The 17,870-nt window shown below is 33.9% G+C and overlaps 9 protein-coding genes and 2 non-coding genes across 11 annotated transcripts; 10 read left to right on the plus strand and 1 right to left on the minus strand.

The window, feature by feature from the left end:
* Nucleotide 1: 1 nt before the first annotated feature.
* NDAI0Ltrna6K lies at nt 2–73 on the plus strand. Its single transcript has one exon. It is a non-coding gene; the product is annotated as a tRNA-Lys (tRNA).
* A 1,481-nt stretch (nt 74–1,554) lies between these two features.
* NDAI0Ltrna5P lies at nt 1,555–1,645 on the plus strand. The gene is given in 2 exon segments: nt 1,555–1,591; nt 1,609–1,645. It is a non-coding gene; the product is annotated as a tRNA-Pro (tRNA).
* A 150-nt stretch (nt 1,646–1,795) lies between these two features.
* NDAI0G01990 (uncharacterized protein) lies at nt 1,796–2,101 on the minus strand (the record flags this gene model as incomplete). Its single annotated transcript, XM_003671169.2, has 1 exon — nt 1,796–2,101. The coding sequence occupies one exon, from the start codon at nt 2,099–2,101 to the stop codon at nt 1,796–1,798; it is 306 nt and encodes a 101-aa protein (XP_003671217.2).
* Nucleotides 2,102–2,466: 365 nt separating this feature from the next.
* On the plus strand, nt 2,467–3,402 carry RPB3 (DNA-directed RNA polymerase II core subunit RPB3; the record flags this gene model as incomplete). The annotated part of the gene is made up of 1 exon (XM_003671170.2): nt 2,467–3,402. The coding sequence occupies one exon, from the start codon at nt 2,467–2,469 to the stop codon at nt 3,400–3,402; it is 936 nt and encodes a 311-aa protein (XP_003671218.2).
* A 469-nt stretch (nt 3,403–3,871) lies between these two features.
* FAF1 (Faf1p) lies at nt 3,872–4,909 on the plus strand (the record flags this gene model as incomplete). Its single annotated transcript, XM_003671171.2, has 1 exon — nt 3,872–4,909. The coding sequence occupies one exon, from the start codon at nt 3,872–3,874 to the stop codon at nt 4,907–4,909; it is 1,038 nt and encodes a 345-aa protein (XP_003671219.2).
* Nucleotides 4,910–5,755: 846 nt separating this feature from the next.
* On the plus strand, nt 5,756–7,573 carry PHO4 (phosphate-sensing transcription factor PHO4; the record flags this gene model as incomplete). The annotated part of the gene is made up of 1 exon (XM_003671172.2): nt 5,756–7,573. One exon carries the CDS (start codon nt 5,756–5,758, stop codon nt 7,571–7,573), a length of 1,818 nt encoding a protein of 605 aa, XP_003671220.2.
* A 580-nt stretch (nt 7,574–8,153) lies between these two features.
* On the plus strand, nt 8,154–8,552 carry QCR6 (ubiquinol--cytochrome-c reductase subunit 6; the record flags this gene model as incomplete). Its single annotated transcript, XM_003671173.2, has 1 exon — nt 8,154–8,552. One exon carries the CDS (start codon nt 8,154–8,156, stop codon nt 8,550–8,552), a length of 399 nt encoding a protein of 132 aa, XP_003671221.2.
* A 1,390-nt stretch (nt 8,553–9,942) lies between these two features.
* On the plus strand, nt 9,943–10,134 carry RPL29 (60S ribosomal protein eL29; the record flags this gene model as incomplete). The annotated part of the gene is made up of 1 exon (XM_003671174.2): nt 9,943–10,134. One exon carries the CDS (start codon nt 9,943–9,945, stop codon nt 10,132–10,134), a length of 192 nt encoding a protein of 63 aa, XP_003671222.2.
* A 444-nt stretch (nt 10,135–10,578) lies between these two features.
* RRT5 (Rrt5p) lies at nt 10,579–11,745 on the plus strand (the record flags this gene model as incomplete). The annotated part of the gene is made up of 1 exon (XM_003671175.2): nt 10,579–11,745. One exon carries the CDS (start codon nt 10,579–10,581, stop codon nt 11,743–11,745), a length of 1,167 nt encoding a protein of 388 aa, XP_003671223.2.
* Nucleotides 11,746–12,541: 796 nt separating this feature from the next.
* On the plus strand, nt 12,542–13,709 carry RPL2A (60S ribosomal protein uL2; the record flags this gene model as incomplete). Its single annotated transcript, XM_003671176.2, has 2 exons — nt 12,542–12,545; nt 12,949–13,709. The coding sequence occupies 2 exons, from the start codon at nt 12,542–12,544 to the stop codon at nt 13,707–13,709; spliced, it is 765 nt and encodes a 254-aa protein (XP_003671224.2).
* Nucleotides 13,710–14,321: 612 nt separating this feature from the next.
* SMC2 (condensin subunit SMC2) lies at nt 14,322–17,837 on the plus strand (the record flags this gene model as incomplete). Its single annotated transcript, XM_003671177.2, has 1 exon — nt 14,322–17,837. The coding sequence occupies one exon, from the start codon at nt 14,322–14,324 to the stop codon at nt 17,835–17,837; it is 3,516 nt and encodes a 1,171-aa protein (XP_003671225.2).
* Between the last annotated feature and the right edge of the window lie 33 nt (nt 17,838–17,870).

Here is a 17,870-nt window from a genome sequence, read left to right on the forward strand (position 1 = left end):
AGCCTTGTTGGCGCAATCGGTAGCGCGTGTGACTCTTAATCACAAGGTTAGGGGTTCGAGCCCCTACAGGCTTTATATTTTTAATATTTTGATATATTTTTATGACTGATAATAAGAAACGACACACAAGAGAAGGCTTATGGGCTGAATAGTCTTATATTGTTCTCTCTGCTTTTAAGAAGCTAAGGTTCAAATATAATAACCAAGCCATATTTTACATGATTGTAAAATATGGGTTGGATAATAGACCAAAATCTAAACTTCTTAAAGATAGAGAGTAGAATTTAGGATTCTAACAAATAGATGATCGGGTTCCTCTCTTTATATAGTATAAACAATAACTAATAAAGAGATATATATAACTTACTGAAATACCTCTAATTCTAGTTCAACTTTCAGTCCTTTTATAATCTTTCCAAAATACTTTTTTCTTCAACGTTTCTAATTACGTGTCGATAACTGCTGGAAGGATACTTGTAGTAAGTGTTACTATTAATATCCTGTGGTAAATGTTTAGATATCAAGTTTGGTACAACGTCCTCTAATATGACGCGAAATGATTACGGAACCTGGTAAAGGCTGGAATGATATTTTTAATAAGGTACTATTAATATCCTATGGTGAGAGTACAAATATCAAGTTTGGTACAACGTCTTCTACAAAGACACAAACTAATAATTACCAAAAATGGTAAAGACGTGTAAGACTACAGGCATCGACGCGACACGATAGTTGAATTATCGTGTCTACCAGCGTTAAGTTACATTTTCGTGTTTCTGTTTCATCATCAAGAAAGGTATAAATAGACCAATAACTCGAAGTTTCAATTCCTATTTTTTCTTATTTATTTTCAAGAAAGACGAACCTTTTTACACACATTATAAGGAAAATTAACTCTTGCTATAATTCATAACAAACATAATCAATTTTTAGGATGGAAAATATAACCACAATATCAGAGAAATATGAGAAAGGATGCTTCCGAGCGATTCTAGATGTTCATATAAAATCTCGTTGAAGTCGTGCATGCATAAAGCAAAACTCTTAATCATGAACACAGCTCTCAAAGTCCTTTCGACTAGGTGCTCGGCAGGACACTCTAAATACATGTAGGTTTGATTAGGAGAGACTAATCCAGAACGCCTGAGTACACACTCAGCAAAACCATACAACTTAACCGACCCAATACATAACTCTTGTACGCATGGCCGGCCGAAACCGTAGAAGTGGCTGCAATCAAAAACAATCTTAATAATAAATAAATAACACTTACATGACAGTCGACTCAATTCAACAAAAGATATTCAATTATAATTCAATAGACGTTATACAGCTACAAACATGTACGGTGCATGACGTAGTTCCAGTCATTACTTCGAACCTCAGAACTTCATAATAATACTTGACTCAACTTGACTGATAACTGACGACGCATAATTTCGTGACAGTAATTACTAAATTAATTATAAACTAGACATACTTCTTTGTGACACTTGGACGTGAGGCTAATACTTGGGTATCACAATCTGATATTTTTATGATTTCAATTAAAAAGGGCGTGTGGTCTAGTGGTATGATACCCGCTTTGGGATCTAGTTTTCTCAGAAAATGCGGGTGGCCCGGGGTTCAATTCCCCGCTCGCCCCTTGATAAATTTTTAACTTTTAAATCATCGTTTTTTTCATAAATACGAAAAATCTGTCCAAAAATAGGTTTTTTTTTATTCTGTAAGTTTTTTTTCCTTTCTGGAACTTCTTATGTAGTTGAAATAATATTATATGTTCAGCGATTATTTATTAATAGTTGTTTGTACGTCCGGTAAGCATATTCGTTATATTTTTAATATTGAAATTCGCAATGGATTTGAACCCACGATATATCCGTGGCTTACAAACAATTAGAAATTCAGTCCAAAGAACACTCTGTATAAATGGTAATAATATAACGTCTCTTAGGATCACTTTAAAAATGACTAATGATTCAGTGACGAGTGTACCAGTATTCTGCTTCGTAGTATCAGGGTATAGTTTGTTTCTTTCTCTTTCTAAAGCATTTTGGAAGACTTGTTGGAATCGAGTGTCTGGTATCACAATCGTTTTCATATTTTCCAAAGATATGGGCTTACTTCTTAATCTCTTCAATATCTTCTCTCGTCATCTGAGTAGTTGCAGTAGATCTTCCAGACGGAACTTCCTTAATTGTTTTTAAAGTTGAAATATTACCTATTACCCGGGTCATATAAATCTTCCATTTTTGAAAAGTTGGAAAAGTGGAAAATAAACTTATTGAAAGGTTGAAATAAAGAAACCACTGGCCAAGGTTTTCTATGTGGAAGACAGTGGATCAGAATATCGAGTACATATAAGGCAGCTTGTCGTATCATATAGTATCGTTATTTACTAGTTGAAAACCTTGGCAAGCTACGTATTCCCATTACCCTGAATACAAATAAAAACAAAGAACAACGATGAGTGAAGAGGGTCCACAAGTGAAAATAAGAGAAGCAACGAAGGATAATGTTGATTTTATCTTATCTAATATAGATTTAGCCCTAGCTAATTCTTTCCGTCGAGTGATGATTGCAGAGATTCCTACATTAGCCATTGATTCGGTTCAAATTGAAACCAACACTACGGTACTAGCTGATGAATTTATCGCTCATAGATTGGGGTTGATACCTTTACAAAGTACAGATATTGAACAATTAGAATATAGTCGTGATTGTTTCTGTGAGGATCATTGTGATAAATGTTCTGTTGTGTTGACTTTACAAGCGTTTGGGGAGAGTGAAAGTACTACGAATGTTTATGCAAAGGATTTAGTTATTGTTTCTAATTTATTAGGTCGTAATATTGGTCATCCTATAATACAAGATAAGGAAAATAATGGTGTATTGATATGTAAATTAAGAAAGGGACAAGAATTGAAATTGACATGTGTGGCAAAGAAGGGGATAGCCAAGGAACATGCGAAATGGGGGCCTGCGGCAGCAATTGAATTTGAATATGATCCATGGAATAAATTGAAACATACTGATTATTGGTATGAACAAGATCCTCAAAAGGAATGGCCGAATTCTAAGAATTGTGAATATGAAGATCCTCCAAATGAAGGGGAACCATTTGATTATAAAGCTAAAGCTGAGACTTTCTATATGAATGTGGAAACTGTTGGTTCTATTTCTGTCGATCAAGTCGTTGTAAGAGGTATAAATACTTTACAACAAAAGGTGGCATCCATATTACTAGCTTTAACACAGATGGATCAAGAAAAAATGCAATATGCGACTGTTACCGAGGGACAACAGGGCAATAATATGATGAATCAAGATGTTGATATGGATGGAGATGCATACGCAAATGGAGCTAATAATCAACCGGGAGCTTATAACGATGCCTGGTAGCGGGGGGACGCAAGTTAAGAAGAAGACAAACAAATAATACCGCATATCCATCCAAGTACCAATTGATATACATATATATATATTTATTGGTCTTATCGCGGACTGAAATACATATATAGTCGGTAGTAATAATTTATATGAACAGTTTTGTATCAATAGACTTATACGTTAACACATATAAGCATAGCACCACTAGCCAAACATATATGTGCTAAGTATTACAAAGAACAACCTTGCTCACAGCACAGAGATACTATGTACATCTATACGTTTTAGAAACATTTTCGCCTTTTATCTTCCTGTAAAAAATATTAAAAAGTGAAACAAAAAAAAAAATCAAACAAAGCTCATCGCGAGAACTTAATATACATTGATTATATTAGCGTTCCTTAACTATATCACTATGAGAACGTCCAACTTGAACTTGAGTTTAAATTTGTAATCGCATTGAAGTGTAAGCAACTAAAGGATGGGATCCAATAATAATAATAGTGATGAAGATACAGAATATTTAAAAGCATTAGAAGCTCAAAGGCTTGCTTTTGAAAGTCAATTTGGATCATTAGAATCGATGGGATTTGAAGATAAGACTAAAGATATTACCGTTGGGTCTGATTCTTCATCACACAACTCGGATAGTGATATCAATGATAACAATAATGATGATGACGAAGAAGAAGATTCTGAGAATGATGGTGATAGCGATTCCGATAGCGATATCGATGTCGGTAGCCGTGATAATGAAACGAAAGTAACTGAAAAATCTAGTAGCATGATCACACGTGGACCAAAAGTGATTACCTTTAATGGGCCAGCAGATGATTTCATTGCACCATCCAAGAAGGATAAAAAATTATTAAGTAGTGGGAAATCTCTGATACATACTATTATTAAAGAACAAGAAAGTGAAGAAAGAGAAATGAATGATAATAAGAATGATAATGAAAATCTTGAAGAAGAGAACTTACAGAATGATATTGAGTTACAACAATTTTTGAAGGAATCTCATCTCTTAAGTGCTTTCAATAATAATAATTCGACTTCTTCTTCAATTACAAGTGGTGTCGCATTAACTTTACAAGGTATGAATGGGAGTAAAAGTGATTCCATTGCGTATCAAGATGATCAAGTGATGGGGAAGGCTAGAGCACGTACTTTGGAAATGCGGTTGAATGGATTATCGAAGATAAATGGACATTCCAAAAATATTGATAAATTAGAAAAAGTACCGATGCATGTTAGGAAAGGTATGATTAAGAAACATGTAGAGAGGATTCAAAGATATGAAAAAGACGCTGCAGAAGGTGGTATTGTTCTTTCGAAAGTTAAAAAGGGGCAATTTAGAAAGATTGAATCCACATATAAAAAAGATATCGAAAGGCGTATTGGTCAGAGTATTAAAAGGAAAGATATTGAAAGAAATACTAGAAGAGAACGTGGCCTTAAGATTAATACGATCGGTAGGTCTACGAGGAACGGGTTGGTGGTCTCGAAAAGTAGACATTGAACGTATCGGTGGTGGTGATAGTAGATCACATGGTAGAGGTGGTCGTGGAGGAAGTAAAAATGGGCGTGGACGTGGGCGTGGACGTCATTAAAGGTAAAAATAGCATACCATGTCATACATAGATTCAATTACATAAAAAACTACGCATATTGTTCAATAATTTACATTCAATAGTTGCAATTTGCTATTACAAGTAGGTTAGATTTATATAATTACATGATAGTCCTATTTACATCACATTGTGGATTCTTTCATCCCAATGCGCTTGCATACTTTGAAATGAAAAAAGAGAAAAATCATGAGCAAGAGAAGAAGATAAGTTTCGGAGCAGCACATTAATCTCATATCTAGACACCACTAGGCTTGCTTACACTAGTGTCCAGCTTTTAATATCTTCTATAACCTTGATTGTTTGTGACGTTATTTTATTAAGTATATATTTAACGTTCTCTTTCTGTGACATTTTCCTTTACGCTCCTCTAAATTTCGCGATGATTTGCAAAGCCACATTTAAATTTTTGAAGAGCATCATGAAGAACAAAGAAAGAGAGAGAGTCAGTCATCGAGAGGTGTCTGGCAACTGGGCACATAAAAGAGCAAAACTAAACAAAATATTAAAACATTCAGACTGCTACTTTTCAGTATTTTTGATCCTACACATATATTTGCAGCTCTATCATTAAAGAAGAAAGGAAAAATACCATATTCAGGGTTTTTTTTATCGTGTATCCACTTTGCAAACTTGCTATTCCAACTTAATACCGTCTTTTAGAAATACTTTAATATCTAGTAACACACAAGGGAGTAAGAAGCCCCCCATATCGAATAGACAAGTTCTGACATATAATGATGTACTTAGACGCTGGGAAATCGTCGTTTTTAGATGTTGTTGAAAAATATGTGAAGGAAAAAGGCAGCTCACCACCAGGCAATGCTGAGACCAGTGGTAGTAATTATAAATATGATGAACATCTAACTGCCACTATGAAGACGATCACTATACCAAAGATTAACCAAAATGTATATGAAGATATTACTGGTAATAATAGCAATACCAATAAAAATCAACCAGACGCAGACTTTACCACTAAGCAACCCTTCCAAAATGAGAACAATAAGATCAGAATCAAAGAATATATTAATATTTCGGAGACATCATCTTCTTCCTTTGCTAATGGTGATAAAGGTAATGTTGCCGAAAACGATGACATCCATAATGATGAACATTTACCTACTGAAAGCCTATTCAAAGATACTCGAGATTCTAGCACACACCATTATCACACAACCGAAAATATGACGTATTGGAACTCTACATCATTAAATGATTTAGACAAGTTCGTGTCCTCATTTCCAACAAAGGACAATATGACTAACTTGGTGAATGATTTTTATTTAAATACCGCTAAGGATAATAACACCATCGACACGAATATAGATGTCACATCACATTTACAAACAACAAGAAATATCTCAATTGGTGAAGGGGATCACATGCCATTCAAGACAGAACCTGTTAAGAAAAGGAAAACTTCAAAAATAGATAAAAAAGTTTCATTTTCTCCAAGGCCTTCACCATTAGTGTCTAATTTTACTGCATCCTCGAACTTCGAGTACACACCTTTAATAAAAACTGCTAGTAGTACTTCAGATAACGTTACACCATACTTGGGTCTTCAAAATGGACATTCTTCAGAGCCTCAAGTGAATGGGTTATCATCATCATCAACTCATAACATTTATGATGAATCACCCGCAACTGTGGATTTTGAATATTTAGGTAGTGAGTTACAAAATAAACTATTCAAAGACTTATTCTCAGTTGAAGAATTGAACATCGATTTACCAAGTCCAGCAAATTTGAATACAACCACCGCTAACAACACCAGATATAACACACGCTCAAATGACGGAAATGACGGTGTCAGCAACGACAACAAAAACAATAATAATAACAATGATACGTATAATGGAAAGGTACGTAAGGCAACAACTATGAGGCCCCCATCGAAATCACATGTAACAAGAACAAACAAGAGACATTCTACAGGTGAACCAATAAATTTCATCTTACCATCGACATCGACTACACCAAAAATGACGAATGTAATGAAAAAGGGATCAGCATCTGCATTATCATCCCCAGTTATTACATATACTAAAGTTCCTGCTGAAGAAGGATCTGATACTAGGAAATCGAATTCAAAATCAAATTATGTGGTAGCAAGTAAATCGCCAGTGATTAAACCACTAAAACCAAAGAATAGATCAAGTAGTTCTAACCTTGATAGTACTACACCAAAAATGATGTTGTTACCCACAAGTGCTATACAACCAACAACAACAACAACGGATGCTCCCCTCAATCTAGGCGTTCCTGCTATCTCAACAGTATCAAAGAAATCAAAGACTACACCAGCAGACATTTCAACAAAATCATCGTCTCCATCACTTACACCCAATGGGAAGAAAGTTGAGAAGAAAACGACACATAGAGAAGCAGAGGCAGAGAGAAGAAATCGTTTAAATAATGCATTGACAGATTTAAATTCATTACTACCAGAAGGTTTGAAAAAAAGTGTCAGTATTCAATCAAAAGCTGTCATTGTGGAATTAGCTTCGAAATATATACGACAACTGCTTCAAGAATTGGAAAGAAAATAACGAAAAGAGGCAGGAGAGATAATACATCTGCTGGACAGGCGAAAAAAGAATAATCCCTAAAAAAACTAACACTAAATACTATATGTATATATATATATATATATATATATAATTTGACTTTAAATACTATATTCATTCATTTTAACCTTATAATAATACAACAAAAAAACATTAGACAATTCGTTCTTCATTATCCTGTACCTCTTTCACATGCAAGAATTATTTAATGAATCCAAGTGGTATCTAGTAAGTCATAAACAGTATTTTTAGAGCATATGTATTGATAAATATAGTATTCGTGACATTATTCTTACCTTGACTTTATAATATTATCAAATAGCCAATCAACATACACCTTAAAAAAGATATCCGATACCAGCGCGACACATTTTTCGCACGGTTTTGAATAAGGAGGGAAACTTTATGAAGACTGAATAACTAGGTAGATGATTACACTACTTCAAAGTATTTATAAGCTATTTAACTTGAAGGTAGTAACCTCTGAAACTGAGAACTGGTTATTCTGCGAAGGAAATATAGACCATTATAAAATACTAATAATATTAATATATATTAAGAGATGTTAGAAACTGTTACAGAATATTTGGAATTATTAAAAGAAACAATAATTCCTGTTGTTGCTAAAGCGGATGATGAAGATCCAGTAGATGAACAAGAAGCCGAAGAAGAGGAGGAGGATGAAGGGGAAGAGGAAGAAGAAGAGGAGGAGGAGGAGGAGGAAGACGAAGATGAACTACATGATCAATTTGATGAATTAAGAAACGAACTAAAGGAAACCGAAAAGGGTCAAAGATTATTGAAAGCATATTCAGATTGTAGTGAAAGGGTAAGGATAGAACAACAAAGACCAGATTATGATGATCTTGACCATAAAGAAGATTGTATCGAAGAATTCTTCCATTTACAGCATTACCTTGACAGTACGGCTGCTCCAAGATTATTTGACAAATTGAAATGAAAACTAACTTCTACCTATCGAATAATAGAAACAAAAGAAGGAGAAATAACCATTTAAAATAGCGAGCTATAAAAAAGAAACAGATGATAAAATCATTTATTTATAATGCTGCAATATCATTTCATTTTTTTTGCCATCCTTAATCTAAAACACAAATATATTCTTACCTAGGGAGATTCACGACACGAATGGTTAAATATTTTAAAAAGATATTTGTATATATATTTATATTTATTAATTGTCTATGTAAACTATAAGGCAATACCAGTATTTTTTTCTTGAAGACTAAAATTGATCATAACCTAGGTTGAGCGATATTACATTTCCTTAAGAAAAGGGCGATCGTGTTTATTACTTTTCTGACTTTAAAGTTGTTGACTCAATATATACATAATAGTACAAGTCAGTATCATTGGAGTGCTCGATTTAATGATTGAATGTCTCTGATACATAGACTTTAGGTTAAGGGTTAGCTTGCACACCAAAATTTAGCTTGACTGTTTATTGATTTAAGAGGAAGGTGACCATTTAACATCCGTACATTTATAGTTTCAAAACTAAACCCATACACTTCATTTTTTGTATTTGTTTTTTGGAAAAAAATTTGTTTTTTATTTGAAACGCACAAAGATAAGTTGTGTCCGAAATTCGGATGGAAGTCCAACTTGACGAGTTAGTAGCAGTAGGCGTTAGTGGCAGGCGGACCGATGACGGTAGGCATGTGCGTACGGTACCATCCTAATGAAACTAAAATTATATTACTAACTATAGTTAAAATCGGTAATTTATGCTTAATACAATTTTTGGCAACATTAAAGAACACCAGAGGATAACTTAAACAGTATGTACACCGTTAAGATTTGAAATGAAAGCAGAGTGAAATAATGATCCCTAGGCTGTTTGAAGCCATGAGACCGTAATTAAAACCTGTTGAAAAAAGAAATAGAAAAGGGTGAAAAAAATGCAACTTAATATATAAAAGAGACTAAGACAATAATTATATTAGAGACCCAAATATCCATCTAATGAAAAGCCTTTTATGAATATACATAATGTTACAAAGGTGTTTAAGGATAAAAAAATACTTGGAAAAGCCAGCTTATTGAATATACAGATCGCGAATGACTCGATGAATACATTAGAATAACACGTTTCCATTTGAAAACACTATTGGTTGTACGTCCGATGTGATAGAAACTAAATTCATTGAAGAAAAAGCATATATGCATAGCAAAAAAATACATTCACTGAAACTGGAACTTACATTATACACCCTGCTACATTTTAAATATCACAAGATTTATATTTGATCGGTTTTACTAACACGAAAAACATCATTTCACATTAATATTCTGTATTTTTGTTATTGTTTTTTCCTTTTTTACAGACAATGGCTAAATCTAAGAATCATACCGCTCATAACCAAACCAAGAAGGCTCACAGAAACGGTATCAAGAAGCCAAAGACCTACAAGTACCCATCTTTGAAGGGTGTTGATCCAAAGTTCAGAAGAAACCACAAGCATGCTTTACACGGTACTGCTAAGGCTTTAGCTGCTAAGCGTGCTGCTGCTAAGGCTTAAACTGGGTTAGAAAATTAAGAAACTCTCTCCTTTTTTAACTTCTTCTTTAAGTAGCATTAAGTATTTTAATGATATGTACATTTCTTCATCAAATTTTATTGTTGACTATAAACTATATGAAAACCATATTTAGAACTCAGCATGTACAATCTCGATTGAACAGAAATTGACATCTGAAATATTTATTCATTGATCATTGACGGTTAGTTACAGTTGCGTTTCTTACTACCGTACGTAGAAACGGGCAAAACTCCGAAACGGCACCGAAAACCTGGGCGGCTAAAATTGGAGCCGCCTGTTTATAATACTATCTAGTTTAGAAAAGGGAAGGTATATAAGGGTGGCAAATTTTGTGTCTATAATGCTCGATACATTCACATCAATAATCAGTATTCTCCAGAAAAAAAATACAGATCAAAAATAAAGAGTTATTCGAATAAAAACATGTTCAATTTCGGCCCTAAATCAGCAAGTCTTTCAATCCGGAATTTAAGTTACTATACTGGTGAACAAGAGCTGAGAAATTATTTAAAAGATTACGAAATAGTTTCTCTGTTTATTGTTACAGAGACTGTTAGAGGTATTAAGGAAAGGCTAGCAAGACCCTTAGGGATTGCATATGTTGAACTGTCCTCAATTGAGAACGCAGAAAAAGTAATTAAGGATCTAAACAAGAAACAATTCCAAGGTAAAACTTTATTCATTAAATATCATGTCCCTTATGAACCAAGGTTTGTACCAAGATATAGAAACGAAGAAAAGAATCAGAAAGCTAACACGGAAAATGGTTTAATAAAAAAAGGATCAGAGGATACAAAATTAACAGATAAGAAGGAGGTCAAAGAAACAAACCCTATAGTAGAGGCTAACACTGATTCAATTATTACACATGCAGTTGTTCCAGAAACCTCCTCAAAGAATGCCAAACAAAAGGGAACGAAATCTTTAAATGGTAGACATTACCGCCAAAATAGACGTAATCAAGAAAAATCAAAAGATACTCTTTATTGTAGCTCGTTACCAAAAAATGTGACAGATGAAGAACTGAGAGAATTTTTTAAAGGGTATAATCCGCAAGAAATTTGGATATACAGACAAAAAACAAGTAAAGTGTGCTTGCCTGTGCATAGTAAGGTCACTGCTGCTCTTGTGACAATAGGGTCTGAGGATAAATTGATAGATATCATCAAAGTCTTAAGGGAAAGAAAAATATTGGGTAAAAAGATACTACTTTATCCTGCTTATATATCCAAAATTGAAGAAATTAAAGAAATTGCCAGAAAGACAAGAGAGGAGCAAGGTATTGTAGAAGAGGTAGTGGTTGAAGATGATACTACTGTGAGGACCGAGGATCAACAACCCATTGAAGCTACCGCAGAAAACGAAGACGCGGGCGCAGGTAATGTACCATCCAATAAGAAAGCAGTTGCAAGGCAAAAAGAAGAAGTTAGAGTCACTTTAAGGAAGGATGATAACGAAGTTTCAAATAAACAAAATGTTCCTGTTCCACCGATTATAACGGAAGCTACAAGTGTCAAAGATAGTGATACTTCAAAATTGAACAGAATTAAACAAGAACCAGCCAGTGAACAAGAAACCTTGACAGCTTAACACCAATTAATGAAAAGCATATTAAACCTTAATGAATAGATTTTTTTGCTTTTGTAAATTCTTTTTTGTCTTAGCAATACATGTATACTCTATACACCTAAAAATTTGCTCTCTATAGAAAGTATATTTTAATTTGAAGATACCTACCACATAACGCCCCTTTCTTACATTCTCCTTCTTGCCTTTGACATTGTGTCTAAAGATCCGAGTGCTATGTGCCTCGGTTCTATCGAAATCTTGTGTAAGTCTACATAGTAAATTGCCTAAACAGTTTCCTTGATCATAGAGGAGGGAGTTTGTGACACTATTCAACAGTCACTTTCCTTATAAGCATCCCTCCGTGCATTTTTAGATTTCCACCCACGCACAACGGTTATTATTCTTTCAAAACTTTTCCGCTAGTTTTACGTTTTGCCCGAAGCGTGATATATTTTGAAAAAGCTGGCAGAGGCCCTTTCCGTTCCCTCTTTAAGATTTCCAATAAGGTTCTCACTAGGATATCCCATATCCCGCGTATTCCACCTAAACAGCCTGTCTAATTTCCTTTCAGGATGACCCTACCAGGCCTTTGTACTGAACTTTCTCAGCGAGCCTAACGCGGGTCTGCCAAATGTCACCAACCCACAGTGATGATTATGTCTCACAGGGCGGAAGCTCGTTTGTTACTATAGGCATCAGGGAAGATCTAATAATATTATTATAGACTATATCAAATTATTGTAGTGGATATTAATTGTTGAATCCTTATTTAGTTCTTTGCTTAAAGGGTGACAAGAAACCGTAAAATCAAGCAACAATGGGTATGTTAGCACATATGTCGTACAATAATTCTTTATCATCCTGAAATCCAGACAATGAACGGGAAGATCATGACGAGAAGGCAGAGAAAAAATTAATAATAAGAAAAAGGATCACATCATTTAAGGTGGGGGTACCAAGAAGAAATAAATTGAAAGACAGTAAGATGCAGTAGTTCCAGAATTGAGCCCATAAAAAAATCTAATTGACAAACTATATTTTTCTTCCATGAAAATGCTTGATCTAGTTTTAACCAAATTTGAAATAATTAATTCTGTAATGAATAGTTCATTATTTGAGGAAAGACACTGTAATTATAGTTCTATTTTTGAAGAATTTCGATTACTAACTAAATTTTGTTAAAAAAATATGAAATCATATTTTATATCTAACTTTTCAAACTAGGTAGAGTTATTCGTAACCAAAGAAAAGGTGCTGGTTCTATCTTCACATCTCACACCAGATTAAGACAAGGTGCTGCCAAGTTGAGAACTTTGGATTATGCCGAACGTCATGGTTACATCCGTGGTATCGTTAAGCAAATTGTTCACGATGCTGGTAGAGGTGCTCCATTAGCTAAGGTTGTCTTCCGTGACCCATACAAGTACAAGTTACGTGAAGAAATCTTCATTGCTAACGAAGGTGTCCACACTGGTCAATTCATTTACGCTGGTAAGAAAGCTTCTTTGAATGTTGGTAACGTTTTACCTTTAGGTTCTGTCCCAGAAGGTACCATTGTTTCTAACGTCGAAGAAAGACCAGGTGACAGAGGTGCTATTGCTAGAGCTTCTGGTAACTACGTTATCATTATTGGTCACAACCCAGATGAAAACAAGACCAGAGTTAGATTACCATCTGGTGCCAAGAAGATCATCTCTTCTGATGCTAGAGGTGTCATTGGTGTTGTTGCTGGTGGTGGTAGAGTTGACAAGCCATTGTTGAAGGCTGGTCGTGCTTTCCACAAGTACAGATTAAAGAGAAACTCATGGCCAAAGACTCGTGGTGTTGCCATGAATCCAGTTGACCATCCTCACGGTGGTGGTAACCATCAACATATTGGTAAGGCTTCTACCATTTCTAGAGGTGCTGTTTCCGGTCAAAAGGCTGGTTTAATTGCTGCCAGAAGAACTGGTTTGTTACGTGGTTCTCAAAAGACTCAAGATTAAAATGTTTTCAAAGTTATTATAACCCCATTTTACTTTGCTTACTCTCTTTCATTTTGTCATATTTTGTATCTTAATGGTTATAAAAATCAAAATTAAAAACATATATATTATTAAATAATTGATTCCAATAACATCCCCATTCAAACTTTAAACGAAAAAAAAAAATATAAATAATACTTTCATCTTAATATTTTTCTTTTGACATTTGTATATCGTTATATAGTGGATTAATCATCGACGAGGAAAGCATGGTTATTATGGGCTAGACTAACCGCTACGATGTATAAAGTTTGCACTTCTAAAATAGTCGCCATAAACCTAAGGAGGAAGAGATTGCGATGTAACTATACTAGTTGCTATTTCAGTTGTTACTTTACAGTAACTTGATTGATTTCTGACACCAAAAGATGATTATGTATGTATGGTCTGTTCGAAACTCGTCTGGCGCGTTTTCCTCGAGAAGGTCTGATCTAGAAATAAATAATAAACATATGGACATCTCAAAAGTGATGTGAAGATATAAACAAACACCACGAATTTAAAACAGTTCCATCATTTGAGCAGAATCGGGTACTGTTTCAACGCATATCACCATCTGTTGTTACCTCACAAATGAAAGTGGAAGAGTTAATTATTGATGGTTTCAAATCATACGCCACTAGAACGGTGATTTCCGACTGGGATCCTCAATTCAACGCCATTACTGGTTTAAATGGATCTGGTAAATCTAATATTTTAGATGCTATTTGTTTCGTCCTAGGGATCACTTCGATGACTACAGTGAGGGCTTCAAATTTACAGGATTTGATATATAAAAGAGGACAAGCTGGTATAACGAAGGCAAGTGTCACCATTGTGTTTGACAATACTGATAAGACAAATTCGCCAATTGGATTTAATAATTCTGCTAAAATATCTGTCACTAGACAAGTTGTCCTAGGTGGTACTTCAAAATATTTAATTAATGGTCATAGAGCGCCCCAACAATCAGTTTTGCAATTGTTTCAATCTGTTCAATTGAATATTAATAATCCAAATTTTTTAATTATGCAAGGTAAAATTACAAAAGTGTTAAATATGAAACCAAAGGAAATATTATCGTTAATTGAAGAAGCTGCAGGTACGAAAATGTTTGAAGATAGGAGAGAGAAAGCTGAAAGAACAATGGCTAAGAAGGAAACAAAATTACAAGAAAATAGAACTTTACTTCAAGAAGAAATAGAACCGAAGTTAGAAAAATTGAGAAATGAAAAGAGAATATTCCTAGAGTTTCAAGTCACTCAAGCTGATTATGAGAAAATAAGTAAAGTTATATTTGCATTTGATTATAAAAATTTGACGAGAAGATATGATTCATTCCAAAATTCGTTAAACTCTAATAAGGCACGAGCAGAAGAACTGAACACATTGATACCGAAACTTTCAAATGAATTAGAAAGTTTAAATGATGATCTTGGACAAATAAGAAGTGCAAAACAAGAGGAAGTAGAAAAAAATGGTAAAATTTCCATATTAGAAGAAAAGGAAAGTAAAATACTTAATGAAATATCCCGTACTAAAACATCATTATCCATTTGTATCCAAGATTATGAGGAAAATATCAAGGAATTAGACAAAATTAAAAGAAATATTGAAGAAAATAAGACCAGTTCACTTCAAAAAATGGAGAGTTTCAAACTAATAGAACAAGAGTATCAGTCCATCAATACGAACTTGTTAAAGGAAAAAGAAGCATGTAAGAAAAAGGAAGAACTACTGTCAACTTTATTGACAGGTATCTCCTCAACGGGGGCTACAGATGGTGGTTATGATACTCAATTGGCCAGTACGAATGAAAAGTTAAATGATGTTGATGTAGTTATTAAAAAGTTAACAATGAAGATGGAGTTATTAGAAAGGGAATTAGCGTCAAATGAACCAAAATTAATTCAAGCCAAAAAGGATAAAGAAAAAGATCAACAGTATATAATTGAATGTGAAAAACTATGTTCCGAATTAGAAGAACAATTAACGAAAGATGGGTTTGATCCAGCACTCACCAAAAAATTAAGAGAGAAGGAGCATTTCTTACGACAAGAGCTACATAGACTAAATAATGAAGCAGAGAATTTACGAAGAAGGGTGGCCAATTTGGATTTTAATTATACAAAACCATCCCCAGATTTTGATACGAGGTCAGTTAAGGGTATTGCAGCTCAGTTATTTTCATTGAAAAGTGAAAGTATGAATAGTGCCACAGCTTTACAGGTTTGTGCAGGTGGTAGATTGTATAATGTGGTTGTTGATAATGAAAAAACTGCCTCGAGCCTACTAGAAAGAGGAAGACTTCGTAAACGTGTTACAATAATCCCATTGAATAAAATTAGTGCGAGAACATTAAATGAAAGAAGTTGTACAACTAAGCGAAAAAAATTAGCCCCAGGCAAAGTCGAATTAGCGTTGAACTTAATTGGCTATGATGACGAAGTTTCAAATGCGATGGAATTTATATTTGGTGGTAGTTTAATTTGTCAAGATGCAGATACAGCTAAGAAGGTTACTTTCCATCCGCAGATAAGGACCAGATCAATCACTTTAGAAGGTGATGTATATGATCCAGAAGGTACGTTATCTGGTGGGAGTAGAAATAATTCTAGTTCATTGTTGTTAGATATTCAAAGATATAATGAATCTAGTCAGAAGTTGCAAAGTACTGAAAAGGAATTAAACGAAGTAATAAATTCATTAAAACAGCAAGAACTAAATTCACAGAGGACTAAAGTGATTCAAAATGATTTGAATCTTGCTCGACATAAATTAAGTTTAGCTCAAAGAAGTATTGGTGCTAATAATGCCTCGCAAATAGCAAAAAAGAATGAAGAATTACACCATGAAATAAGTGAATGTCAACAAGGAATCATTGACAATCAACGTTTAATGAAAACCTTACAAGAAGATGTTGAAAGGATTAAAAGAGATATGGATGAGTTTAGTCATGATAGAGGTTCAAAACTGAACGAATTAAAATTGGAGATTAACGATTTGACTGAAAGTATAAATAAACAGGAAAAAATATCAGAACATGAATATGAAAAATATCAAAATCTTCAAGTTGAAATAGAACAGTTGAATTCAGAGATTAAATCAGATGAAGAATCTTTAAAAGTGACTGAGATGAATTTAGATAAGTTACTAAAGGATAAATCCGAAATTGAAAAGAATTTCAGTTCACTGGATAAGTCACTTGTTGACATACGAGGTGAGTTAGATGAAGAAAGAAATAGATTATTAGGACTTGATGAAGAATTGAAAGAATTAGAAAATTTAATCAAGTTGAAGATTGAAGCAAAAAATGGTTATGAATTGGAATATCAAAAATTAGCTCATGATCTAAGCAAATCCAAAGCCAACACAGATAGTATTCAAAAGAAAATAGAGGAATTGATAAAAGAGCACGACTGGTTACAAGACAAAGACCTTGTAGAGGGCATTATTGGTCAAAATAGTGGTATCAACCTAGAAGAGCATAGGGAACGTAGTCGACAATTAGAAGACAAATATCAAGAAATGAGACGTAAAGTCAACATTAATATCATGAGCATGATTGAAAATGTGGAGAAGAAAGAGGTAGCATTACGTACTATGATTAGAACCATCGAAAAGGATAAGATAAAGATTCAAGAGACGATTAGTAAGTTAAATGAATATAAGAGAGAGGCGTTAATTAAAACATGGGAAAAAGTTACCACAGATTTTGGAGCTATTTTTTCCGATTTATTACCAAATTCATTTGCCAAATTGGTCCCAAGTGAAGGTAAAGATGTTACAGAAGGGTTAGAGGTTAAGGTCAAACTAGGGACGATATGGAAAGAAAGTTTAGTTGAATTATCTGGTGGTCAAAGATCATTAATTGCTCTTTCTTTGATCATGGCATTGTTACAATTTAGACCTGCACCAATGTATATCTTGGATGAAGTTGATGCTGCGTTAGATTTAAGTCATACTCAAAATATTGGTCATTTGATTAAGACAAGGTTTAAAGGTTCCCAATTTATTGTTGTATCTTTAAAAGAAGGTATGTTTTCCAATGCTAATCGGGTGTTTAGGACAAGATTTCAAAATGGTACCTCTGTTGTAAGTATAATGTGACGTTATAAACTATGTAAATGACCACCAACGATT

The sequence above is a fragment of the Naumovozyma dairenensis genome, chromosome 7 (assembly GCF_000227115.2).
Source record: "Naumovozyma dairenensis CBS 421 chromosome 7, complete genome".
NCBI classification, from domain to species: Eukaryota; Fungi; Ascomycota; class Saccharomycetes; order Saccharomycetales; family Saccharomycetaceae; genus Naumovozyma; species Naumovozyma dairenensis.